Here is a 25,018-nt window from a genome sequence, read left to right on the forward strand (position 1 = left end):
TTTTCGATTGAACGATCGGGTAGACAGACATACATTTATAAGAAAACTGCCTCCTCTTACATCATTACACGCAGACACATTTAATTTACTATCAGAATAAATTGTCTCCATAAATCTCCCGTCAAGACAAACCCTAGCTTTGCCAGCGCCAATCACTCTTCTTGGCTGATCAACCTCATCGTTACATCATCCCGTCTCTCCCGATCTATAAACATTTACCACTCACTCCACTTCACCATAGAATAAGATATGACATGCTACTATACTACGATATACCATCATAAGGCTTCTCTCAGTCAATAAAATAAACCCTTCGTTATACTTCAAACACCAACACGAGACAATCACAACACAACCACCTAGCATTACACCCAACAACCCGAAACCACCAAAATGCCCAATCCGCAAAACATCCCCTACTCCTTCGCAACCTGCTCCCTGGGCACGCCCACCGACCCCCTCGAAACAAAACTCTCCCTCCTAAGCAAAGCCGGCTTCACCGGAATCGAACTCGCCTTCCCCGACCTGCTCGATTTCGCATGCCAATTCCACGCCCGCGAAATCTCTGGTCATGACTGGGACAGCCTAATCAGCGCCGGTGCGGAAGTACGCGAATTAGCAGACAAATATAACCTTCAAGTCATGCTCCTGCAACCATTCTCCAATTTCGAGGGGTGGCCGCGAGGTTCATCGGAACGGGAAGACGCGTTTGAGAGGGCAAAGGGGTGGATATCTATAATGGAAGCCGTGGGGATCACTACACTTCAAGTCGGGAGCACGGATACGCCATTGGACAGACTCTCCCCTTCCTCCTCGCTGAGGGAAGATATAATCACCGATCTAAGAGAGTTAGCGGATTTACTGAAGGAAAAAGGCCTTCGCCTCGCCTACGAAAACTGGTGCTGGTCGTCCCACGCCCCCGGGTGGAAAGATGTCTGGGAGATCGTGCGAGACGTCAATAGAGATAATATCGGGCTCTGTCTCGATACGTTCCAATCCGCCGGCGGGGAATGGGGTGATCCGACAACATCAACCGGACTCATCGGGGGTGTAGAACCCGGTTCAAAAGAGGAGGGGGAGTTGAGCAGAAAATGGCACGAAAGTCTAGACGAACTTATCCGCACCGTACCGGGAGAGAAAATATATCTCCTCCAAGTATCCGACGCATACGTCCCTCTTGATTCGAACTCGCACAAGCCAGCGCCGCTTGAGAAGGGCGTCGTAGACGGAACGGCACCGCGAGGCCGCTGGAGCCACGACTACCGCCCGCTTCCGTATGACGGGGGCTATTTGCCGATCGAGGACTTTGGGCGGGCGGTGCTGAAGACGGGGTTTAGGGGGTGGTTTAGTGTGGAGGTTTTTGATCAGGGACCGTCGGGCAATGGACGGGATGTTGCGGGTGGGTTGGGGGGTTTTGCGGAACGGGGGTTTGAGAGGATGGGGAGGTTTGTGGGGGGTTGTTTGGGGAGTATTTAGATTGTAGGTAGACTAGGTTGCTGATGTGGCGAGGAGAGATTAAGGGAGGTTGGGAGCGACCATGGACCACGGAGGCAATGAGTGATATTTGAATGGAAATACATTGGTAGTATGTACTATATAGATAATCTTGAAACGTGCAGTCATGACATAACTTTTCGTCACCGTAGCTAAGCTAAGAGTACAATCCATAGATAAAAAGAACGCCAAAGATGCAACTCGATCGACCAGGTCCTGAAAGCCGGAAACATAACAAATGGGGAATAGAACTACCACAGCCACATCGCCCCTCGCTCAAGCAACCCTCACGCCTTCTTCATTCTCACTGCTCATTACTCGGATACGTAACCTTATAAGTCGGAACAAACTCCTCCTTGATCGACCTCAAACTCACAAACCGGCTCAACAAATTCCCAGATCCCGCCTTATCATTCGTCCCCGAAGCCCTCGCACCACCAAACGGCTGCTGACCGACAACAGCACCGGTACTCTTGCAGTTAATGTAAAAGTTCCCGGCCGTATTGCGGAGCGCCTCGTTAGCGACCTCCAGAGCTTGTCTGTCCTGAGCGAAGACGGAGCCCGTGAGACCGTATTCACCCGTCGCATCGATCTTCTGCGCGATGCGCGCAAAGTCGGCTTCGGCTGCGTCGGCGTACGTGTGGATTACCAGGATCGGGCCGAAGAGTTCTCGCGTGAGTAGTGGGTGGTCGGGGTTTGAAGTGCGGTAGACTGTAGGAGTGATGTACCACCCCTTTGAAGAGTCGTAGGTACCGCCAGCAAGGAGTTCAAGTTCGGGGTCGTTCTTCGCGTCGTCGATGACCTTTGCCAATTTGTTAAAGGAGGCCTCGTGAATGACGGGCCCGCAAAAGTTAGTGAAGTCCGAGGGCGGGCCGAGCTTGATGTTCTTCGTCTCGGTAGCGACTTGATTAACAAATTCCTCGGCGATAGAAGACGCAACGTAGACGCGGGACGTGGCGCTGCACTTTTGGCCCTGGAATTCGAAGGCGCCGCGGACGGTCTGGACAGCGGCGTTGCGCACGTCCGCGGACTTGTGGATGAGGTGGAAGTTCTTGCCGCCTGTTTCGCCGACGATGCGCGGGTAGCTGCGGTATTTACCTGCCGCGACGCCGGTCGAGAGTTGTCCGTACAGGTTGCGGAAGACGCTCGTGCTACCGGTGAAGTGGAGGGCTGCGAAATCGGGGTGGTCGAGGACGGTCTTGGTGACTTCTTCGGCTTCGCCGGGGACGAACTGGATGACGTTCTTGGGGAGGCCGGCTTCGAGCAGGATCTGGTGGACAAGCCAGTTGGAGGCGATGGCGGAGGGGGAGGGCTTCCAGATCACGACGTTGCCCATTAGTGCCGGGGCACCGGCTAAGTTGCCGCCGATGGCCGTGAAGTTGAACGGGCTGATGGCATAGACGAATCCCTCGAGGGGGCGGTACTCCACGCGGTTCCAGACGCCTGGCGCGTGGTGGACGGGCTGCTGCGCGTATAGATCCTCTGCGTACTTGACGCCGAAGCGGAAGAAGTCGATTAACTCTGCTGCAGAGTCAATCTCCGCTTGCCAGGCATTCTTGCCCTGGCCGTGCATGGTCAGAGCCATTACATCGTAGCGGTATTTTGTCGAGATCAAGTCAGCCGCCTTGAGGAAGATACTGGCGCGGTCAGCGAACGGAGTCGACGCCCATGACTTGCGCGCTTCGAGGGCGGATGCAATAGCCGCTTCGACGTCTCTGGAGGTGGCGTTGGAGTAGGTGGCCACGGGGCCGTGAGAGGAGGGGTTGGATTGCGTTAATGATGAGGTAGCTTTGACCTCTTTCCCAGCAATTACGAGGGGAACACTGAGGGGAGCATCCTTCTGTGTTCGAGCGAGAGCATCTTGGAGAGCTTTTCTATCAGGCGAGCCTGGTGCGTAGTGTTTCTGCACGGGTTAGCAGGCGTCGTAGTTTGAAGTGACTAACCCACGTTTGGCTCATTGTCAATGCGAGGGACCTTGAAGGTCGCGTACGAGGCCGTCCTCGTCCGCGAGATGGCCGAGGCGACGGTAGTCCTAGCTACAGGGAGACCCCGAGCCCGGAGCAGCAGAGATGATTGCATTATTGCTCTTGTTTGTGAATGAGATGATGAGGATGAGATTGAGGGAAGAGAAAGAAGAGAGGGGGAAAGAGGGGGAGTTGGAGAGCAAACACTTGAATACAGTACAGCTTATGCGGGGAAGCTCCCGTGATTTAAGCACCGGTTAGAACCGGCGACTGTGTCTTTCTCCCGGCCAATTACCCTTCAGATAACGAGTGTCTTTGGCCGAATCCGATATCGAAGATTCCAACCATTATTCCATGAAAGCATGCCCCGCAGATCACCGTACCGGCATGCAGATTGCGCCAGACCGGGGGCATTCCGGGTGGGACTATGACCGGGCCGGCACTCACTACAGCTGGGTCTGGCACTACCCCGCTGATATACTTTGTATAGTGTACAATTGTAATGTGACCATCTGATAACATCATGGAATTAATCAATCCTTGCGATATGCGGAGATTGTTCTCCGCAGGTTCTGGTTTCAGTCACCCCGCCCCGGCCCCGGCCCCGGTCAACACTGCACAGTGCAGTCTGCATCGTGCTATCCCCGTACAGACTGTAGTCAACCCTAGTTCTCTTCAAGTCTCGATGCTAGTACTCATAAAGCGATTTCATAGTTAAGTTCAAAAATCACGACAGTATATATAGGTCATAATCTATCATAAATTCCACATCTATATACATCATAACGTCCTGGTCTATCCATCAAAGGCCTAAGTTAAGCAATCCACCACCAAATCCTCTCAAGCCAATTCCGCGGGTGTCGCTCGAGATCATTCTCACAAAGCCTATCAACCTCATCCTTGCCCGTAAAAATATCAATCTCCGAAACCTTCGTAATCCAGGGCGTCCGATACCAGATCTTATGGCCCACGTAGAGGACAATGAAGATTGCAATCACAATGTAGGAGACTAGGAAATCGGAGGCGTTGAATGCGCCCGGAAAAAACACCGCGTATCCATTTGTGATCATTAGGAGGAACACGACGAACATCATGTAGTAGGTGCCGTAGGGCTGGAAGGGGGTCTTGAAGGGGAGGGTGTCGAGGATGCCGTGAAATAGGAGGGCTTTGCGGAAGCGCTGGTGTTGTTAGACGGGGTTCTGTTGTTGAAGGGGAGGAGGGGTGGAAGGGGACATACCAGGTACGCGATTCCAATGAGAATCCAGTTGATGAAGCCACCGACTGTAGTGAGGTTGGTGAACCAGTAAAAGACCGTCTGTCCGGAACTGGACAGATTGAGGAAGGAGAGCAGGCCGATAGACCAAGTCGCAATGACAGCAACCCACGGGACACCGTTCTTGTTGCACCGGGCGAAAATCCTAGGGGCCTGGCCCTCTGCAGCAAGGGAGCATAGTGTCCTCGAGCCAGCGAAGCACCATGCGTTACCCGAAGACCAGGCAGAGATGAGGATGGCGGCATTAACGACGTGGTTCAGTCCACCAATGCCAGCGTTGGTGATGGCAACGACGAAGGGACTTGCACCACCGCCAGACTCTCCGGCTTCCACTCCAGCGACAAGGGTGCGGTCGTTGGAAGCCACAGTGACGCCAATGACCAAGCTGCCCAGAATGTAGAAAGTGAAAACACGGTAGATGAATCGCTTGGTGGCCTTGGGGATATTTCGGCGGGGTGCCTCGACCTCACCGGCAGCCGTGGTAATCAGTTCGGGGGAGAAGATGAATGAGAAACCGGACTTGATCAGGGCAGTCCAAAAGGCCAGGAACTTTCCAGTTTCCCCGGGCGCTAGGTATGATTTGAAGGCGCCTGGGTCTTGCCAGAAGCGAAACCCTAGGCGGTCATGGTTTGGTCCTCCACCAAAGAACAGAACGACACCTAGGATAATCAGGCCAATGATGGCCAGAATCTTCAATGCCGCAAACCAGAACTCGGACTCTCCGTACCACTGAACTGCAAAGACGTTAAGTGCGAGAATCGCTACTCTTGTTAGCTAAGTCATAGAGAAAGAATAATGCGCTACTTACTAACGAGAACGATGGCGATCCAAACACCAACGCTGACAGGCGGGTTCCAATACTCTATGATGAGTCCGGATGCAGTGACCTAGGGGCAGATTAGTTAAGGTATTGCATCCTCTGGCGACGTACTCACCTCTGTGGCCAAGAGCATCGCGAAAGAGTACCAGTAATTGTACCCAGCAGCAAACCCAACGGTCGGTTCAGTAAAGCGGCCGATCAAGTAGGGCACCGAAACACCACGAATAGGCAGATATGTAGTCATCTCCCCCAAAACATTCATGACAAACCAGACAATAGTAGCCATGACCATATAACTCATCAACAACGGCGCCGGACCGCAAGAAGTCAGGACTGTCGAAGTTCCCACAAACAACCCTGTACCAATACAACCGCCGATAGCAAGCAATTGCAGCTGTCGAGACGAAAGACCACGCTGAGTGTGCACGGTTTCCTCCATCTCGCCCTCCAATGTCTTGGGCTCATAGTCGTACTGGAAGGACTGGACGGGCTCAGCCCGGCCTTCCTCCATGCTCTTGACCGAGGTAGGGCTCATTGTGTGTAGGCCGTGTAGTATCTACCCGAGCCAAAAGCGTAGAACGAGGAGAGATCCAGCAGAGTCACGGCAGCGGTGTTATAAAAATGACACTGGGAGCGGGAGACCCCAGATTGCTGAGTCAACGGCTTATCATTTCCAGCACGAGATAAAATTTACTCATGGTTTGGTTGTGTGGGAGATTAACCCTATTGGCTCTGGGCGTGCCAGTCCAGGGGTGATCTGTGGGGTTTGCCCAGGGCGTCCATTCTGGGCAATTGCAGTGCCTGGAGGTGGCGCTGTCAACGAACGATAGGAGTATCTTCGGTGAAACTGGAGAGATAGTGCTGACGACGAGATTGGTGTCTGTCTGTGAGGAGCTCGAGAAAGATGCCTCGTTTGTAATTTGTTACGCTCTGTAGGCTCCAGCGAGATTCTCATTATCCCAGCCGTCCTGGATGGTAACTGGACACTGGTGGCGACAGTTCGCGCCCCTTGCCAGAATGAATCAGGTTCTCCAGGATTTCGCATATTGACTCTGGGGTCAACTCCGCAGAATCTCCAGCATTCAGATTAATGATCTGGATCATATGTCATGAAGCCTGAACGCATTCCCTGAAGCTGTTTCAGTGACTAATGGAATTCCCAGTTGATGTTTGCTCTGATGCTTGGCACAAAATCCCTGCCGCTAACCCAAAGCTTGACCCAGTTGCTGTGCTATCTTGCGTGTTTTAATTGGCCCATAATGGCGGGACCGGACGTGGTTTCATCCACGTGAGTCTAGTCTAAGCCGGGACTAGCTCTTGTTGCCTTGAATATCAGGCCTCCTAATATGTTGCCGGTTCCTCGCCTACCTTGTATCTAAGGTCCAGGTAAAGTCAGATGCCGGAAAGACAATCGGAAGGATGCAATCCACAAAGCATTGTTATCAGCAATCCAGTGATACGAGATAAGACGGAATGCGCCATCGTGGTGGTGACCACCTCAAAGGCAGCGACCGGGCCGGTCAAGGAGCTGCATCTCCGGTGGGGCCCTAGCACCGGCCCGTGGTAGTATACCAGCATCTGGATAGCATCAGATCTCAGCGCGACAGCCGGTCTGCATAAAAACTGCACCCGGTAGGATAGCCTTCCACTGCGACCGGTCGGCATACAGAGTAGTTCTCTTTACTCATAGAAACTGGATGTGGGTATCGGCCGCAGACCGGCAAGCGCAACCACCCTTACTTCCCCATCTGTGCCCGAATCCAATCTCGTAAATCAGTAGATCTCTTGCAGGCGGCACCGGCTTCTAGTTTATTCATAGTATCTAATAATTCATAGCTAATAGCAACGACAAGCGGACTGTATCAGGATTCAGGCCTTTGTGTGACAGTGACCTTGCCGGTAGTAAGCGGTTTCTACCGGCTAGTCAGTCACCTGCCTATCTACTTTATTCTTTTGTTATCACTCATAAGATATCTTCGCCACCTTGGATCCTTCATGTATCCTTAGTATACCTACTTATCCATCCAACCTCACTTCTACTTTTATCTGAAGAACCATCCTCGTTTACCTAAGCAAGAAAGCAAGAGCACAATGAAGGCCGCCGCCTCCCGCCCTTCAGTACGGACCCTGTCCACCAAGCCTCCATATCGGACATCCAGATTCGTCAGCCGAACGAGCAACGCAAAGTCATCCCTCACGGCTGATACAAACGGCCTCTGGCTTGGTGTCTCTCCCTCGCCCAAGAAGCCCGCAGGCTCGCCACTTGCCAAGCTACCTTTATCTTCTGTCCTGCGCTCCTTGCTCATCCTCTCCGTCTCCTCCTCATCTATCCTCCTAAAGCCATGCATCTACACCCTTTCCGCTCTCGCGCATCCCAAGATGGCTATTCTGGATGTCGCTAGAAACCCGCTCTTGAATCTTCTCGTCAAGCACACCCTCTACAAGCAGTTCAATGCGGGCGAGAACAAGCTCGAAGTCCAGCGCTCTATCGGCAATATCAAGCAGTTGGGTTACCGGGGCGTCCTACTAGGATATGCCCGTGAGGTCTTAGTCGGCGAGTCCAATGCAGACCCAGCCGATGAAAAGGCTGCTCGGCAGGAGATCCAAACGTGGCTGGATGGTACCCTCCAGACCGTCGACATGGCTCAGGAAGGTGATTTTGTGGCCCTAAAGTGAGTTCTTCCCCTCCGAAAAATAGTTGGAAGCGAAGCTAACCCGATTGATAAGATTCACCGGAATGGGCGTCCAAGCCCTCTCATACCTCCAGAAAAAGTCCATGCCATCCCCATTCATGGACGAGGCAATCCAACAAATCTGCGACCTCGCCATCTCGCGAAACGTGCGCCTGCTCGTCGACGCAGAGGAACAGGCCGTACAGCCTGGAATCGAAGAATGGGCCACAAAGTACCAGAAGTACTGCAACTCTCGCACACCGGGCCGCGCCGTCTTCTACAACACCTACCAGGCCTACCTCTGCTCAACCCCCACTACCCTCGCCAGGCACCTCGAGATCTCACGACAGGAGGGCTACACCCTCGGCGTTAAGCTCGTCCGCGGCGCATACCTGAATACCGAACCGCGACACCTGATCTGGTCGAAGAAGGAGGAAACCGATGCTTGCTACGATGGCGTCGTTGAGGCGCTACTTACCAGGAAGTATAACTCCATGCTTAAGTCTGCGTCTTCTGAATATCCCACCTCCCTCCCACCAGTGAACGTCATAATCGCCACACACAACCGCGAATCCGTCCGCAGGGCCCACGCCCTCCGCCTCCAGCAGGCCGCTGAAGGAATCAACACATCGAACGTCGAGCTCAGCTACGCCCAGCTACAGGGTATGGCGGATGAAATCAGCTGTGAGCTCCTCGAGGGATTCCAGAGCGCTGAATCGCAAGAAAAGACTACCCCCTCCCCTTCTGAATCACCGAACGTCTTCAAGCTGCTTACTTGGGGCTCTGTTAAGGAGTGCATGGGGTTCTTGCTTCGCCGCGCGGTTGAGAATACAGAGGCTGTTGGGCGCACAAAGGATTCGCGGGAGGCGATGTTTGCTGAGTTGAAGCGCCGCGCTCGTCAGGCTTTCAGGGCTGGAAACTGAAGTTTCTGTGTTAGGTTTTGTTTGGTTTGATGGTATTCTGTGGCATGTTTGAGCGTTTTGTTGGTTGTTTTTCGTTAGAACAGATTCCCTAGGTTATGTATAAGCGGATGCATATAGATATCTAGTTAGCGTTAGCAGCATTCCAGTTATGATTATGAATGATATCTTCAAACCTTTTTATAACTAGCAGAATGGGCCACGTTTCTCGAGCTTCAAGCCGGTAGATACCTCGTAGCAATTGTCTGCCCATTGTGTTGTAGTAGACCGGCCCGCCCTAGCCGACTGTATAGATGTAAGATCTCCGACTCCCCCTCCGACATCGCAGCGCCCCCCGCGCGGAGATTCTCCAACTCAGTTATCTCCTTCTCTACATATTTGCCACAATCCCAAACTGATTCTCCTTCTCATATAAAATATCTCCTAGAGGCTCAGGCAATCACAATCACTCCTTCTTGCATACATCACACAGCGGCAAGCAACCAGGGCAAGATGTACCTCCTCCCCGAACCCGCCGTCGCAAAAGTCCTCCGCGGGCTCGACAGATCCCAAGCCCTTCTCTTCCTGCGTACTCTGGATCAAGCCCTGGTAACAGTAACAGCACAGCATGATCTATCGTCAGAAGAGAAGCTCGTTCATCAACCCCTCCGCACGGCAATCACAACAAAAGAGCAGAACCTTTCGCTCTTCATGCCCGTCTCAAATACATCCAGCACAGGGATAAAAATCGTGACTGCGAGCAAATCACATGGGATTATCGGTGTGATTAACGTTTTTTCGCCTGAGGGGAAGCTTTTGGGGTTGTTGAGCGCGGCGGAAATTACGGCGTTTAGGACGGCTTTGACTGTTATGAGTCTTTTGTTCCGAGTCCAAAAAATTAGAAGGGAACGCATTGTGATTTTGGGAAGTGGACGGCAGGCAGAGTGGCATGCTAGACTGGCACTGTTGCTCTGTCCGGGGGAAGTGAAGAAGATTAGCTTTGTGAATCGGGGGCGGAAGAGGTTGGAGGAGTTGGAGAGGGACGTTGTTTCTGATCTCAAGACGACATACCCCGATGTTGAGTTCTCGATGCTGGCGAAGGATGGAACGGATGAAGAGGAGTATGAGGGTCGTCTTCGCGATGAGATTAGTGCCGCAGATGTCATCTTCAGCTGTACGCCCAGCACGGAGCCGAACTTCCCTTTTTCATACCTGGAAGCTAGCCAACATTCTCGCTTCATTTCCCTAATCGGCTCATACAGGCCTCATATGCAGGAAATCGACAGCGAAACACTCCTTTCCGGCGGAGGGATGGTGTATGTTGATTCGAGAGAGGCGTGTCTTGAGGAGAGCGGAGAGTTGATCAAGGCGGGTTTGGAGGGGGAACAGCTTGTTGAGCTCGGGGAGCTGTATCAGCCTGAGAGGCTAGGTGGGGATGGCACTTTTGAGGTTCCCGAAGGGAAGAATGTGGTTATGAAGGTTGTGGGCATGGGGATCATGGACCTTGTCACGGGGAATCGGTTGCTTGAGGTTGGACGGGAACGGGCGCTGGGGATGGAGGTTGATGGGTTCTGATTGATTTCTGGCTTAAATTGTCTTTGAAGGGATCTACATATTTATAGTCAGTCAGAGCTAGAGACCTACCTATACCTCCACTCTGCAGCCATAGCAACCTAGTCTTCCTGTCGACTGCGGCTTCTAGCTGCAGAGGCCACAGATGGAAAGCCATAACCACCTCCCTTGCATTGAGTTCTGCAATAATTATACTGACGGTTAGTAGTCTCCAAATATTCATTGGTCCATGTCCCTGCTACTAGGGGTAGACCGTACTGCATGACCAAAGACATGATTTTAGACTCAACATGTTCAACCATTTGATATATACGCTTTCAATCATGGCCGGTGCCCATGCCATATTAGCAGAGTTCGACGATATATGGCAGTCTTCAGGCCGAGATGTGTAGAAGTGTGTACGTACGTTCAACGAAGTAGCAAACAGCAATATAATCTAGATAGGCCAGCTCAAGCCGTCAAATCCTCTCGAGTGCGTAGTTCGTTCATAATCTCAATGAATTCTGCATCGCCCCGCCTAGCGAGCTCCTCGAACCGCGGTGTGTTCTCCTTTAACCAAGCGGCGTCTTGCCCTGCCTACATATATACAAGTCCCGGTTAGCCAGCTTGATCAGAGTCATGCGTGCAATCAACGGATACAATACATCTGGTTTAATGTAACAGCAAATGTAGTGATCATACCTGAGGCAAAACAAACCCGCTCTCGATGCCCGTTGTAATAGCACCCATGATGAAGACCCGTTTAAGCTCTAGTTCCGGTTGCCGCTGACCAGAGCCTGAACCTGCCTCCCATTAGGATGAGCGACGATCCGGATTCCAAGCCTCTAAAATCTGCATCGCGACAACGTCAAATTCCGCCTTGGACCGGCTTCCCCCGGCGCGGACGTATCCAACTATGCGGTTGATGGCGCACTGCAGTATTTCAAGGGGAACATCAGTCAGTAACACTGTTCACAACTCCACTGAAGAAGCAGGTAGTATGGGTAGGGCCTTGCCTCTCTCCCACCAACGTAATTATAGCTCTGGCTCGAGTCATCAAAGCGCACGTTGGCGAACAGACTAGGCGCTGCGAATTTGCGGGTGTGGATGGTTGTTATTGCTTGCGCGAGAGAGTGTCGTTGGGGTTTAGTCAGGGGGATGCAGTGTTCAATTTGGTAGAAGGGCATTTTATGAACGGGATGCTAGAAATGGGACTTGAAGTAGGTCTGGATGGTAGTAAGTTGAAGTAGGATAGCTTGCTTTATACTTGCATGTCCATTCCCCGCATTGTTTGTATGCACATCCGTTTGGGTGGTGTGGAGATCATTAATCATTAATTATCCTGGTACACTCGTTTCGCGCGAGAGGTGTATAGGCCGGAGATTAGATCCGACAAAGGTCTAGAAGAGTAATAACAGGATGCATTATGTAGCCACGCCCAAGAATGGTTGGCAAGCACGCTACTGGAGCTGGAGCCAGTAAACTGACGGTTCACGCAACTATATATATTGTAGCGGCATAAGAGTGTATGCGATTGTTGTTTGGGGGAGGGAATAGTAGTAACGAATATTGAAGTGACAATATAACTGGTCTCAGATCAAGCTCAGTCGAGACTCTTTGAAACAGAGGAGAAAGGACATACATGTAAGTAAGAGCAGGCCGCCTGAGGGGACGGGCTTATCAGTTGGAACGGACTCGGTCAGCTCGCAATCGGCATCGGTTTCCCCCAAAATTTCCCTGGCTCTCCCCAATTCCGTCCTTCCTCCTCTACACTTCAGGCTTTTGTCACACCTCCAACCTCCTGGGCCCTGCTCACCCTACAATGAACCTCATCACGCAACCCCCATGATCCCCACTGCCATGGACGAGGCCCCATCAACACCCGCTACCACTGTGGGCACCCAAAAGCGACCCCGCGTTTCGGAGGAAAACCGCAAAAGGGCGGTGCGAGCGTGAGTTGCTCTCCATCCTCTCACATTGGCACAAATCATTCTCTGAACCAGCTAATATTCTCTCTTGTTAGTTGCGACGGCTGCCGTCGCGTGAAAGAGAAATGCGAAGGGGGCGTGCCCTGCCGACGATGCCTGCGATACCGGCGCCAATGCGTCTTCACTCACCCCGACCAAGCGGAGAAGCTCGCGCGCTCGTCGTCCGTCTCGTGAGTTTTCATATCATATTCAAGCCTTATAAATGGTTGGAAATGAATGCTTACGGAGGTTTTTTGGCCAGGTTGCTCGAACGAACCGCCGCACGCAGCCGCCATGACATGCTTGAATCAGAGCGCATCCGATGCATGGAACGGATATTGCAGCATTATGTACCAAATATCTCGTTCGATATACAGTCGTTGAGAAAGACCGCCGAGGAATTGAAGAGTAAGCATCGAGGGTCGGATTCGGGGGGTGGTCCGTCGGTTCAACTGGATACTGAGGATCTGGAAGAATTGGCTATTGAGGATGAGGACTTTACGATTAAGGCGTTGCCGGATAATACGACGCGTATGGTTATATTCGATCGGGGGGGTTGTTGGTGGCTTTATGGGCAATGTTCCTAACGTCTCGATAGAGTACTCTGGTGAATTCTCCTACCTGAACTTCTCCATGAAGATCCGAAAGAAGATCGACGAGTGGATGAAAGCTGAGACGCCGGAGGTAGGTCTTCTTGCCTTATACTCTGTGACTTGCTGACTATCCAGGTGTCTACCGACGCGGAACCCTTTGAAGAGCGATGGCGCGCGACACAGTTACAGTCCGGGGCCGTGGTATCAGCTTCGGTAACATGTCTACCACCACGCTTTGTGGCCGACTTCCTAGTGCAGATGTTCTTCAAATACGCCCAAACGAACAACTTCTACGTGGAGGAAGACTGGTTGAAAGACAAACTCAACACTTGCTATACAAATCCAGGAAGCCTTTCAAGCAACGATGCCGGTGCGGTATGCTCTATCCTGATGGTGCTCGCAGTTGGAACGCAATTCGCGCACATGGAATCGGCAACCCCAGTGAATCGCCTATCGAACCATGCAAATACCGACGACCATTTTTCAGAGGATGAAGTCGGCTTGACATTCTACCAGTTCGCTTCAAAACTTCTCCCTGATATTATTGCCTCGGCGTCTATTCGAAGTGTGCAAGCTTGCTTGTTGATTGGTACATACCTTCTGCCTCTCGATACATCTGGCCTTTGTTACACTTACTTTGGCCTTGCGCTGAAGATGGCGATTCAGAACGGGATGCATCGAAAATACAGCGGCGAAGGTCTTCGTCCTCATATGGTTGAGATTCGGAATAGGGTGTTTTGGACGGCTTATACTATTGAGAAGTGAGAGACCTGTAATTTGACTCCTGGTACATGCTAACGAGGTACAGACGAGTCAGTATTCTGCACGGAAGACCGGTATCTCTGTCCGATACGGACGTAGACGCCGCTTTCCCTGTCGACTTTCCGGGCCTGATGCCACAGGGCCAGGTCTCCAACCATACCAACATGGTTACCTTGATTACCTTGACCCTTAAACTCGGAGAGGTCTCAAACGAGATGTAAGCAAACAATCCGCTGTTCTGTCACACCTGCTAACAAATGAAGATGCGCCCTCCGGAAATGTCGCAAGAACCAACAGCAGGATTGCCTCGAACGGCTACTCAACCTCCGCAAACACCTAGTCGACTGGTGGAACACTTTACCAGAAGAAACCCACTGCCGAGACCTAAACCCAGCAGGTCCCCTCTTCAGAGCAAACGTCCACCTGAAGCTAGACTACTGCCTCACCCGAATCTTCCTAGGCCGCCCCTTCCTCTTCAGCAGCATGAAGGGCTTCTCCTCCGCCACAATCGCATTCCAAGTATCCCCCCTCAAACAATCCTCTGGCGTCTCCAAGAACCGCTCAACACTCGTCACAGATTGTGTCGAAGCAGCCCTCGAAATCATCGACCTCTGCCGCCTCCTCCGCGACGAAACAGGCCTTGCCCGCGCCTCCTTCACAGAGTTCAGCTCCTGCCGCGCTGCCCTCCTCGTCATCCTAGCGCAAAGTCTTACAAAACGGACCGAGCGCCTCCGAGAAGCCATACAGAAGGGCATGGCCCTCATTAAGATTATGTCCATGGGCGTCGGGTCCGCCCGATCAGCCGTTAGCGTCATCGAGGCCCTTGAAAGAGCTATATCCCGGCTAGAAGAATACAGCTCTTCGCAGGGCGCGGGGCAATCAAACTCCCTCGAATCCGCCTACGACCGCTTCAAGAACTGGGAAATGCTCTGGAAGACCGGGCCCGTCTCGCCACCGAACCCCTTTACAGATTCATACCCGCTAGATGCAGCTGGAGGTAATGGGGTTCACCCACCCAATCTCACCGCCGCTGCCGCTCCTGGTCCTGGTCCTGGTCCTCTTGCCGGCCACGGCGCAGGGCCAGGCCCGAACTCATTGGCAGCAAATACAGCCATGTCACATCCACATACAGATATTGATATCACCTCCCCCTCTGACTTCCTAACGCCCCATGCCTTCTCGACAGTTCCGCACATTGGCTTTGACCATTTTGGGGCCAACTTCCCGCAGGAACTTGGTGAGTTCACGGCGATTCCGTGTTTTGAGACGGATAACCAGCAGACCTTGCCGGGGGATATGAAGCCTGAGGGATCGGGGTGGATGCAGTTTTGAAGTGATATTGCTTGCTCCTATGGTTGGTGGGGTTGGGATTGGGATTGTGTGGTGAATTGACTTGATTACCTTATGCATACATATGTTGGTTGGAGTATTAGGTAGCATGCATGACATGGTGCTTTTACTTTTCATGTTTGACTTGTTGGCTTTTATTCAAGCTACGCAACGGAGCACGATACCTAGAGCGTTTATTGCAGCTCACTCTTTACTTCAATCTCAGAGATGAAATGTATACCAAGTCAGATTCTTCTGATGTAGGATGCAATGACCATCAATCAAACACAACCTTCTTCCCCGAAAATGCTGCCGTAGCCTTCGCCTCTTTCGCCTTCCTCGCCGCCTCCCAAGAAGGATGCAACGGTTTATTGGCATCAGCCACTTTCTTTTTGCTACCCTCACTACTGCCACGATTCATCCTCTCCCCCGTAACAGCCATAGAATTCGACCCCGTCCCAAACCTCCTCCTATCACCATCACCATCACCCGTCGCCCCCTTCCGCAAATCCCACCCGCTATCACGACCCCTGCCCTTACCCTTACCCTTCACCTTCTGATTCTTAACGTGGTTAGCGCCAGCACCGTACTTCTTCTCCCAAAGTGCTCGCCGCGCCTGTTGTCCCATGCGGTTTTTGCGCTTGGGCGCGACGTCCGTCGACGCTTCGATGTCCGAGGCTTCTTCTTCGCTGCCGGACCAGTACCCGCCCATCATTAGGGAGGGGAGGAATGTTGTGCTTGTTGCTGGGGCTGTTGAAGCCTTGGTGGTTTTGGGCTTTTTGGATGGTGGTGGGGAGGGGTGGGATATTGATGCGGATTGGGAGATGGAGGGTGAGGGTGAGGGCGATGGAGTGATGGACATTGAGGAGCGGCGAGGGCGGGGACCGGAGGTTTCTGAGAGGTTGCCGTCTTCGTCTTCGTCTTCGGAATCCGGTGCGAGTCGGGCGTCGAAGTGCGAGTAGTCTTCTTCTTTTTCCTCCGAGTCGCTCGCGGCGTCCTCCATACCCATGTCGCCGTCCACATCTCGCGCCTCGTCTCCAGAATCTTCCTCATCTTCGTCACCAGATACCGAAACATCCCTGCGCACAGCACCCCCCGCCTTTTGCTTTTGCTGTTGCTTGTCCTGGTCCTTCTCCGCGCCCTTCCCATTCGCATTCTTATTCTTCGCCCCCGCCTCCTCCAGCCCAAACAAGCCTCTCAGGCCCTCCATGATCCCCGGGAGCACATTCTTGACCGGATTACTCATGAACAATCTCGCCGTGACATTCGCCTCCTCGCTACTCTTTGGCCCATCAAGCGATATCTTCTTCGACTGCTTGAACCTATAAAACACCTGGGTCTCTTCAATCCGTTTTGTCTTGGCGAGTTGCTTGAAGAGGTATTTCTCTGCTGTTTTCATCGGGTCTAGGGTCTATAATTCATTGAAAGTTAGAACAAAGGTCAGTTGGCAAAGGTGGTATAGAAGACAAGAGAGCATACCTTAAGAACCTGGATCTCCCCTTCAATCCTCTTCACCTCAACCTCAGGATCAACATTGGCCTTTGCCTTCTTATTCTTATTCTTATTCCTTATCTGAACCCTCTTATTGTGTTTCCCAGCCATATTCGCATTGTCATCGTCTCCATCCTGCGCCGTAGTCGCAGCAGGCGGCGCCTTCGCTTCCTTCTGCCGCCGCCCAAGCTTCTGTCTCTCGAATCCGGTAGCGACTTTGAGGGCGCGCGAGAGCGTCGTGACGCCGAACTCGAACTGCTGCTTTAAACGCGTTGTTTGGAGCTTGATGTTTGCGTTCTCTTTGGATTTTTGGGAGATTTGGGAATGCGACGGGGTGGAGTCCGCGAGATCGGAGAGTTTGCGTTTAGGCATTTTGATACAATAGCGATGTTCTGAGGCTGCAAATAGAAGGTGGATTTGTGTATTTCGTATGATTGCAAGGCCTTCTTTGCGCGAGGAGAGGGAAAGAGAGAGGGAGAGGCGTTGGAGTTGGCTGGTAAGGTAGTTGTCGTGGTTGCACTTTAGCAAGGCTCTGGGAAACTTTTTTTTTTGGTTGCGCGCGCCAAGAGATTTGACAGGCCTCGGATCTCGATGGGATGGCGGGCTTGGATCACAATAACTAAACTTGATATCTTACTAGATCTGGCTCCTCGTTTACTTCTTTATTTGCAGATATGGATACGCGGCTGTTCTACAGAGTAAATCTCATCCAGAACAACGAAATTCATCTAACGTGGACACGGCGGTATGTACATACAAAACTAGAAAAGAATGCGAGGAAATACGGTACATCAGGTTTCTATTTCTTTTCTTCCTCCTTGGGCGGCTCGGGCTTAGGCTGGGCAATTTTGAACTGTTCGCAGTCAGCATACAAATATCCGATAAATTGCGACTAATACATACCGACTCAGGAGTCCTATCCCGACCAGAGCCAACAGGCTCCCAGGCGGCAGTACCACCCTCGAAGTTTCGGAAGGCCTGGGTGAGTTCGAGAGGCTCAATAACAATACGTTTCTTCTCCTCATCGTACCGAAGCTCGGTGTATCCAGTCAACGGGAAGTCCTTGCGGAGAGGGTGGCCGTCGAAACCGTAATCCGTCATGATGCGGCGCAGATCGGGGTGTCCGGAGAAGAACACACCGAACATATCGTAGACCTCACGCTCGTACCAGAGAGCACCTTCGAACAGACCGGTGACACTGGGCACGGGGCTGGCCTCGTCGGCGTAGGTCTTTACTCGGATGCGGGAGTTGTAGCGGACACTCAGCATATTATAGACGACCTCGAAGCGCTGGTCACGGGTTGGGTAGTCGACGGCGGTGATATCGGAGATTGTCGTGAACTCGGCCGAGGTGTGATATTTGAGGAAGCTCATCGTCGGGATGATGCCCGAGGGCGGGACGTAGATCACCAGCTCGTCCTTCCACACGGAGAACTGCTGGACGTGCTTGGGCAGACAGGACATGATGTACTGGCCGTAGGTGTGAAGGCTATCGGCTTTTTCCTGGTGCTTGTCGGCAGGGTTGACGACGGGAGCGCGGAGAGGGCCAACGGCTGTAAACAGTCAGTCAATTGAGGTCTCATTCCTCAAGCTTTCACCAGATAGCTTCAGGGAGCCGTTAGACGTACGAGGACGCTCTGCCTGGCGCATGTTCGGGGTATCCGTGCCAGCTGTGGTCGCCTTCGCTACCTGCTGCAGAGGGGTTGACGAGAAGGCACGGCAATTGCGGGATGACCGGGCAACTGACGCCAAAGAGCGTCCAGCGCCCAGCCGCATGACGGATCGAGAGGCGGCCATGGTTATTGCAGCGACTGCAGCACGAGGGGTGAGGCAATTGGAGGGCTGATCGAAGCGCGGGTGGATAGACGTCGTCCATCCTCCAAAGGAGCTTTTGCGGAACGCACGTGACTCAAATCACGTTTTGATGACAAAGCAGGAATGCAAACGCGGCAAACGGCTGCAGGACCCAACACATCAAAGCTTCAACTTTGATTGATTCTGTCTCCTTGCCTCCACGCATTTCTCCTCCCCTGTCAGTACCTCCTGTCCTCCAGCCCGACCTCCACGAACCTTCCATTCCTCTACTCCGGACCTCGCTTTACGCCTTCTCTCGCTCGAATCGTCTCATCTCCCTCGGTGACCGATCTCCTCTGCCCCTTCCGCTGGTTTGGTAGACGGGCTTTTGTGTTTGACCTTACCTACGACTCCATCTCTTGTTGCTCCAACGACTTCTCCACAAGACCGCGATAATGTCAAGTCGCCAACAAATCGACTCCGTCATCGATGATGACGACGAGTTCTGGTATGTGTCATTTATACCTTGCCCGGACCTAGCTTCTGTTACAACGAACTAACACCTCGGTCTGGTGCAGCCCCCTCTGCATTGAAGAGTTCGATCTGTCGGATAAAAACTTCAAACCATGTCCCTGCGGGTATCAGGTACGCCATCCCCTCTTCGCGAAATCATCACCACAAACCTGCCCCCTGCAAACGATGCGATTCGGGTTACATCTAATCGACAATAGATCTGTCAATTCTGCTACAATAACATCAAGACCCAAAACGAAGAGGGCCGATGCCCGAATTGTCGGCGGCCTTACGATGAGAGCACCATTCAATATAAGGTGCCTGATGCAGATGAGTGCGTTACTCGCAAACCCGGTCCGGACTTTTCCCGTTCTTGGCACTAATGTCCTGTTTCGCAATAGGTTCAAGGCGGATCTGGCGCTCAAACATCGGAAAGCGGCAGCTGCGAAAAAGAAGGAAGCCGAAAAGCGCGAAATCGAAGCTTCTAGTCGAAAGAACCTCGCCGGTGTTCGTGTCGTGCAGAAGAACCTTGTCTACGTTATCGGACTCAACCCTACAATACGAGACGAAAGTCAACTCCTTCAAACTCTACGCGGGAAAGACTACTTCGGTCAGTACGGCGATATCGAGAAGATTGTTGTCAGCAAAGCAAAGCCTGGTGGCAACCCGAACCAAGGCATTGGCGTCTATGTTACATATGCTAGAAAGAGCGATGCTGCGACTTGCATCAGCGCGGTGGATGGTTCAGGCAATGGGGACCGCGTGCTCAGGTAGGTTCTTCCCTGCGTGTTTCTGGATATGCTTGGTTTGCTGATCTTGGTAGGGCGCAATACGGAACCACCAAATATTGTTCATCGTTCTTGCGCAACGAGCAATGTCATAATCGCAACTGTACCTTCTTACACGAGACCGGCGAAGACAGTGACAGCTACAGCCGCCAAGATCTTTCGTCCATGAACACTTTGTCAAGCCAACGGTCAAACGGAGTCTCGAGTGGCCCCAGCTCTGCTGCCCCACCGCCATACGTTGCACGCTCTTCCGCACAGCCAATTTCACAAACATTACGGCGTCAGCCTAGCAAGGATGATGCGGGTGGCACAGCCCTCCCATCGTCTGCCAGCTGGGCCAACAAGGATTCGGCAATCAATCGAACAAGACGGGCTAGCCTTACAGGTAGCCAAGCGTCTCAAAGTCCACGACCGGCCCTTGCGACAGTTGCGACCCCTTCGGATGATGCCAAGCGCGAGAAACCCCCATCAAGCCAGCAAGAGCGCCGTCAAACCCCCTCGGTGTCAGAAGCTCCTCCCTCCTCGACCCCTGCTCCTCCTTCTACTGGACCCTCGTTAGACCAGGAAACACCATTACTCGATGGCTTAGTGAAGGCCGTCAATTCACCGTGCTTCAAGTTCGTCTTTTCGGCGACTGGCCTTCCACCCGACGAGCTTGCTCTCATCGAAAACCATCCCTCCTTCATTGATCCATACGGTGGCGTCAAGCGTCGCGCTATGCGTGAGAAGGCAGAGCAAGAGCGTGCCAAAAGAGAACAGGAACTTCTACAAGCTGCTCCTGCTGAGGATGAGGGACGTGAGAGCGGAAGCCTGCAACTTGGAGGTGAACCAGATGATACTAATCCTCCGAGAGGGCGTACGGGTCGCGAATCCCACGGCGCTATCCAACCCCCTTCCCAGCAAGGCACGACCACGAGCTCGGCCGTCGGCTCTCCTGTGTCCGCTGCTAGCCATCAGTTCCAGGGAATCAACTTGAATAACCGCAGCTTAACACCTTTGCAGCAGCAGCAGCTTATGCTTCTCAAGTCGGCTGGAAACCAACAAGCAGGTCTTGTGGATCCCCTACAATCTGGAATCACTCCGAGTGCCTACGACCAAGCCGCACAAGCTCGCCAGGGCCTTTTGCAGAGCCAGGTAAATGCTCATCTTAGCCAGCTCCAAGCCCAGAACCGTCAGAACTCCCGATTCTCTTTCACAAATGACGCCACCTCCAAGAATCTTGCGGGCACTCGGATGTTGAACCAGCCAACTTCTTTGATGCAATCGGGTGCTCCTAATCCACTTGCCGCGCCCAGCCCGCAACACAGCCTTGCCAGCAACTACTACACCAGCGGCGTCCAAGGTCCCCCTCCAGGTCTGAAGACAGCGGGTACTCCACCAGTCAGTGGAGGTGGAATGTTCGCTCAAGGTCATGGCTTCACGTCCAATGTTAATCTCGGTTTGGGTGGCAAGCAGGAAGCCAACCCGGAGTTGATGCGTGAGCTGCTGCGCAGCCGCAGTGGTACCAATGCGAGTGGTCTACCAGGACAAGATAATAAGCGTGAGTTAATGTTTCCTTTTCTCCAACAGCACCAAACTCCCCCTCCCCTGACTCCTGTCAATGGCCTTCTCAGCTCTGTCTATGGCTCACAGGCGGGGAACACCTCCGACTCTGGGTCACAGAAGCAGAGGAAGAAGGGGAAGAAGCACAGACATGCTAACACTTCCTCCGGTGGAGGCGGTGTAGTAGATCTTGCGGACCCGAGCATCCTGCAGGCGAGGATGCACCAGGTCGGTGCGAATGCAGTTGCTGGTCAAGGATTGTATGGGAGTCAGGGTCAAGGTGGGTACGCCATGATGTATGGCAGCGGTTTCAACCGCTGGTGATTCACATTCTTCTCTTCACCTTGGATTACACCATCACCTTTTTTATGTTCTTCTCTTCGTTTTATGACGACTACCCTTCTTGCATTTGTTACGTTCTCGCTACAGTTTTGGCTTTTCTTCATTCCAACCTACTTCTCTCTTGTTATGACGTGATATTATACTTCCCTAGACGGGTCTGAATATGTCTTGCCCTCCACACCCGCCTCTAATTCGATGTTCAAACTTTTCGTGACGTTTTCACTGCACTCGACGAAGCATTTAGCAACGGTTCTCAAAATAAGAGACTTGGGCGGGGCGTGTCATTGGCGTTTCTTATGGGTCAATTATGGTTGTTTCCTGTCATGTTCATCTTCTATTCATCCTTAACCCACCTCTGCCGTCCATCGTGACCAGAGGCTCGTTGCATTCATGGACACGATGTTTCGGTTCGTCGTTATCCTTCGGTGGCCGTCACGTTTGTTGAACCATTTCGCATCCCAGCTGGGTTGAGCTATCAGCGTCTTTTGGGCCATCCGGTCTGATCATGGTTTATGTACGTTAACCTCCCTGACCTGGCTTTGATAAACCGAAGCAGGGTTCTATATGAAACCAATTTCTCACACATATTGTTCATATAGACATCACGCCTCGTGTGTCCGCTGGGTCAACTCGACCGCGGGGTTTTCTGTAATTATCTGCCTGCCCTTTCGTATCTCGATGCCGTTGTGAATTTTGTCACAGTCTCGTTCGTTGTCTCTGGACTGTTGTTTCATGTCGATTTCTCCTTTTCTGATGCGCTTTCCCTTGACCAGCTCGTGCACTCCCACCTGATTTCACAGACGCTGACGTGCTTATCACAGTTGATGAAGAATTCCCGCCTCTTGGTGCTGCGACCCATCATAAGCGCTCCGTCGACAGTTTCGGATCTCTTATGCGATCACAGTTAATGAGTGACTCGCAACCCCTCGGACGGTCCGGGACACCGAGTCTTCCACCAGGCCTGCCTCTTCCGCAAGCACACTCCGTCGCAGCATTGTTCCAAGAGCATTCGAAGCCTTCCAGTCCCGTATCCTCCATCACTGGTCCACCGCCTGGGTTGGGGCATCCCTCTCCCTCGCTAGCGGCTGCGTCTCGAAGCTCCGAAGATGACGCAACAGGGATTGAGTCAAAACAAGCCTTGGAAAGCAAATCCTCATCAAATAGGGCTAAGAACGCTGGAGAGATCTCTCTAGGTTCACCTGTGGCAAAGCCAGCCAGTCGTGTCAAGTCGAAGCGTGGAAAGTCAAAGGAAGAACTTGCTGCGACTGCGGAAGACGAAAGCAGCCCGTCAGAGCCCACAGCCGCAAGTGAAACAAAGACATCATCTTTCTCTGCCAAGGTCAAGCCCATGAAGTTGGATCTGAGCTTCAATACTCCCCAAGCTCCCGAGCCCCCATCAGCGGCTGAGCCTCCGCCGTACCACATCCTGTCCGCGGCCGCTCCTGCGTCTACCGTTAATTCACGACCAAACACACCTCAAACCGCGGCTTCACGGGTGTCGGAGTCCCCAGCGCCTCGCCAACCTCGTGTTCTCCGCGTTGTCGACACCCCCAAGGCAGAGACTCCACCTCCCATGTCTGCGACTCATTCGGTTGCATCTCTCTCGATGACAGGCAAAGTCCGCTCAAGACGGCCTAGTGTGTCTTCTCAGAGCCGTTCTGATACACCAGGTGATCTCGCATCCGAGGCAGATCTCTATGCTTCCACCACCGCATCTCGCGCCAACTCTCCTCCCGCATCCTCACGAATTGGTTCTGCGCCAGTGCGGTCCATCACCAAGAGTCAGTTGAAGAAGGAACGGAAGCAGAAGGCCAAGGAAGCAGAGGCAAAGCAGCAGGAAACTGCGCCCGTGCCTGAAGAGCCGGTTCAAGCTCCTATCGTGGGTAGGAAGCGAAAGACCAAGAAGGCTCCCGCTGAGTCACCCAATCCGCCCTCGGAGAATGCGGCCAGTGCGAGCAAGCCAACTGCCTTACCTAGTAAGGAGGACAAGGAAAAGGTGGAATCGCCTAAGAAGTCTAAGCCTGTCGAGTCTGCTCCAAAGGAGGCAAAGCCAACCACGCCCGAAGTGAAGGCGCCTGCCGAACCAAAGCAGCCTGAAGCATGGCGGACCAAGAATACAGTCGAGCAGTTGCTGAAGGATACGGAAGCCACAGGTATCTCGCTCAAGGAACTTTTCTCCGAACGCACTTCCCCGCTGCAAGCGTTGCTCTCCCAGCTTCACAAATCCGGTGCCCTTGATCTCAACAATCATCCTCTGTTCAACCCGTCCAATCTCAACCAACGCGTCGACATGAAATGCACTTCAGACGACTATGAGGACCTAAAACAGCCTATCGAACTGACGGAACAACACCGCAAGGCACTTCTCCGCAGCGAGCCAATCCGAATCAGCTCCGACTCCAACTCCCTGAAGCACAGATGCCTCATCAGCCCCCGAGGCTGCATCCTCCACCACCTCACCGCCGAGGAAGAAGACCGCTACCTCGCCCTAGAGAAGAGCATCTCCTGGGACATCGACACCTTCCAAGAATACCCCGCCATCCCCATCACCGAACCAGATGCCACAAACCGCGGCGGCGGCCTCGACGCCCTCTTCGCCACACCGGAGAACTTCAACGTCTGCTGGGTCGACGAGACCTCCGCCGCTGGCCTCCCGACTTCGGGCACTGGTACTGCAACCTCACCTACACCAGATGGCCAACCCATCCCTTCTTCCTCTACATCAACCATCCCACCCAACGTCCTCTCCGCCATGGAAGCAGACAGCACGCGCACGCACAACTGGGCGATCGCAAACACCGCCGATCTGATGAACGCCACTGCGACATCCGTCCGTTCATTCGCGGCTGCGACGGCGAAGCACATGCTCGGTGCCGCGGGCGTGGTTATGGGGAATTTGCCGGACCTTGATGATGTTGTTGGTATGACGGATGAAGAGCTGCGGAGCTTTGCGGTCAAATCTCAGAAGGAACTTGAGGCTTCGAGGAAGGAGTTGGATGCTGTTGATAAGAAGCTTGCGGCGCTTGTAAAGAGGAATAAGAAGCTTGCGCAGCAGGCGCTGGCTACTTAGACTATTATAACTAGCTAGTCTGCTTCCAAGGGGCCCATGTACTTTTAGATGATTTATGACAATCTTGGTGTTTCTAGCGTGGGTGGATTGATTCATGTACACTATGTTTGAGTCTCAGTTCTTTGATATACAGGTTTAATCTTCACCTATCAAA

At 52.8% G+C, this 25,018-nt stretch overlaps 10 protein-coding genes across 10 annotated transcripts; 5 read left to right on the top strand and 5 right to left on the bottom strand.

The window, feature by feature from the left end:
• Window positions 1-393: 393 nt before the first annotated feature.
• On the top strand, window positions 394-1,476 carry BDV17DRAFT_291085 (sugar phosphate isomerase/epimerase family protein; the record flags this gene model as incomplete). The annotated part of the gene is made up of 1 exon (XM_073762051.1): window positions 394-1,476. One exon carries the CDS (start codon window positions 394-396, stop codon window positions 1,474-1,476), a length of 1,083 nt encoding a protein of 360 aa, XP_073615921.1.
• Window positions 1,477-1,580: 104 nt separating this feature from the next.
• On the bottom strand, window positions 1,581-3,657 carry prnC (delta-1-pyrroline-5-carboxylate dehydrogenase prnC). The gene is made up of 2 exons (XM_073757824.1): window positions 3,442-3,657; window positions 1,581-3,397 (listed from the first exon to the last, which is right to left on the bottom strand). Exons 1-2 carry the CDS (start codon window positions 3,571-3,573, stop codon window positions 1,799-1,801), a joined length of 1,731 nt encoding a protein of 576 aa, XP_073615922.1. The 5' UTR covers window positions 3,574-3,657; the 3' UTR covers window positions 1,581-1,798.
• Window positions 3,658-4,177: 520 nt separating this feature from the next.
• On the bottom strand, window positions 4,178-6,165 carry BDV17DRAFT_83127 (proline-specific permease). Its single transcript, XM_073765204.1, has 4 exons — window positions 5,667-6,165; window positions 5,540-5,618; window positions 4,696-5,492; window positions 4,178-4,636 (listed from the first exon to the last, which is right to left on the bottom strand). The coding sequence occupies exons 1-4, from the start codon at window positions 6,084-6,086 to the stop codon at window positions 4,274-4,276; spliced, it is 1,659 nt and encodes a 552-aa protein (XP_073615923.1). The 5' UTR covers window positions 6,087-6,165; the 3' UTR covers window positions 4,178-4,273.
• A 1,369-nt stretch (window positions 6,166-7,534) lies between these two features.
• Window positions 7,535-9,335, top strand: BDV17DRAFT_262741 (proline dehydrogenase family protein). Its single transcript, XM_073757825.1, has 2 exons — window positions 7,535-8,223; window positions 8,279-9,335. Exons 1-2 carry the CDS (start codon window positions 7,643-7,645, stop codon window positions 9,144-9,146), a joined length of 1,449 nt encoding a protein of 482 aa, XP_073615924.1. The 5' UTR covers window positions 7,535-7,642; the 3' UTR covers window positions 9,147-9,335.
• Window positions 9,336-9,418: 83 nt separating this feature from the next.
• On the top strand, window positions 9,419-11,087 carry BDV17DRAFT_262743 (putative proline utilization protein PrnX). The gene has a single exon (XM_073757826.1). It carries the CDS (start codon window positions 9,636-9,638, stop codon window positions 10,695-10,697), a length of 1,062 nt encoding a protein of 353 aa, XP_073615925.1. The 5' UTR covers window positions 9,419-9,635; the 3' UTR covers window positions 10,698-11,087.
• On the bottom strand, window positions 11,075-12,194 carry BDV17DRAFT_262745 (uncharacterized protein). Its single transcript, XM_073757827.1, has 3 exons — window positions 11,690-12,194; window positions 11,376-11,606; window positions 11,075-11,270 (listed from the first exon to the last, which is right to left on the bottom strand). Exons 1-2 carry the CDS (start codon window positions 11,858-11,860, stop codon window positions 11,487-11,489), a joined length of 291 nt encoding a protein of 96 aa, XP_073615926.1. The 5' UTR covers window positions 11,861-12,194; the 3' UTR covers window positions 11,075-11,270; window positions 11,376-11,486.
• Window positions 12,195-12,264: 70 nt separating this feature from the next.
• On the top strand, window positions 12,265-15,464 carry BDV17DRAFT_83184 (Zn(II)2Cys6 transcription factor). Its single transcript, XM_073765206.1, has 7 exons — window positions 12,265-12,625; window positions 12,697-12,831; window positions 12,903-13,171; window positions 13,239-13,324; window positions 13,369-13,994; window positions 14,042-14,212; window positions 14,259-15,464. Exons 1-7 carry the CDS (start codon window positions 12,519-12,521, stop codon window positions 15,325-15,327), a joined length of 2,463 nt encoding a protein of 820 aa, XP_073615927.1. The 5' UTR covers window positions 12,265-12,518; the 3' UTR covers window positions 15,328-15,464.
• A 137-nt stretch (window positions 15,465-15,601) lies between these two features.
• Window positions 15,602-17,187, bottom strand: BDV17DRAFT_291092 (BUD22 family protein; the record flags this gene model as incomplete). Its single annotated transcript, XM_073762052.1, has 2 exons — window positions 15,602-16,735; window positions 16,804-17,187. 2 exons carry the CDS (start codon window positions 17,185-17,187, stop codon window positions 15,602-15,604), a joined length of 1,518 nt encoding a protein of 505 aa, XP_073615928.1.
• Window positions 17,188-17,523: 336 nt separating this feature from the next.
• BDV17DRAFT_262752 (complex I 30 kDa subunit family protein) lies at window positions 17,524-18,651 on the bottom strand. The gene is made up of 3 exons (XM_073757828.1): window positions 18,444-18,651; window positions 17,719-18,368; window positions 17,524-17,668 (listed from the first exon to the last, which is right to left on the bottom strand). The coding sequence occupies exons 1-3, from the start codon at window positions 18,610-18,612 to the stop codon at window positions 17,615-17,617; spliced, it is 873 nt and encodes a 290-aa protein (XP_073615929.1). The 5' UTR covers window positions 18,613-18,651; the 3' UTR covers window positions 17,524-17,614.
• Window positions 18,652-19,064: 413 nt separating this feature from the next.
• On the top strand, window positions 19,065-24,864 carry BDV17DRAFT_291094 (CCR4-NOT core ubiquitin-protein ligase subunit MOT2; the record flags this gene model as incomplete). Its single annotated transcript, XM_073762053.1, has 6 exons — window positions 19,065-19,117; window positions 19,188-19,254; window positions 19,341-19,456; window positions 19,524-19,892; window positions 19,946-21,732; window positions 22,616-24,864. 6 exons carry the CDS (start codon window positions 19,065-19,067, stop codon window positions 24,862-24,864), a joined length of 4,641 nt encoding a protein of 1,546 aa, XP_073615930.1.
• Between the last annotated feature and the right edge of the window lie 154 nt (window positions 24,865-25,018).

The sequence above is a fragment of the Aspergillus undulatus genome (assembly GCF_047715775.1).
Source record: "Aspergillus undulatus strain CBS 261.88 unplaced genomic scaffold BDV17scaffold_22, whole genome shotgun sequence".
In the NCBI taxonomy this organism is placed as follows: domain Eukaryota; kingdom Fungi; phylum Ascomycota; class Eurotiomycetes; order Eurotiales; family Aspergillaceae; genus Aspergillus; species Aspergillus undulatus.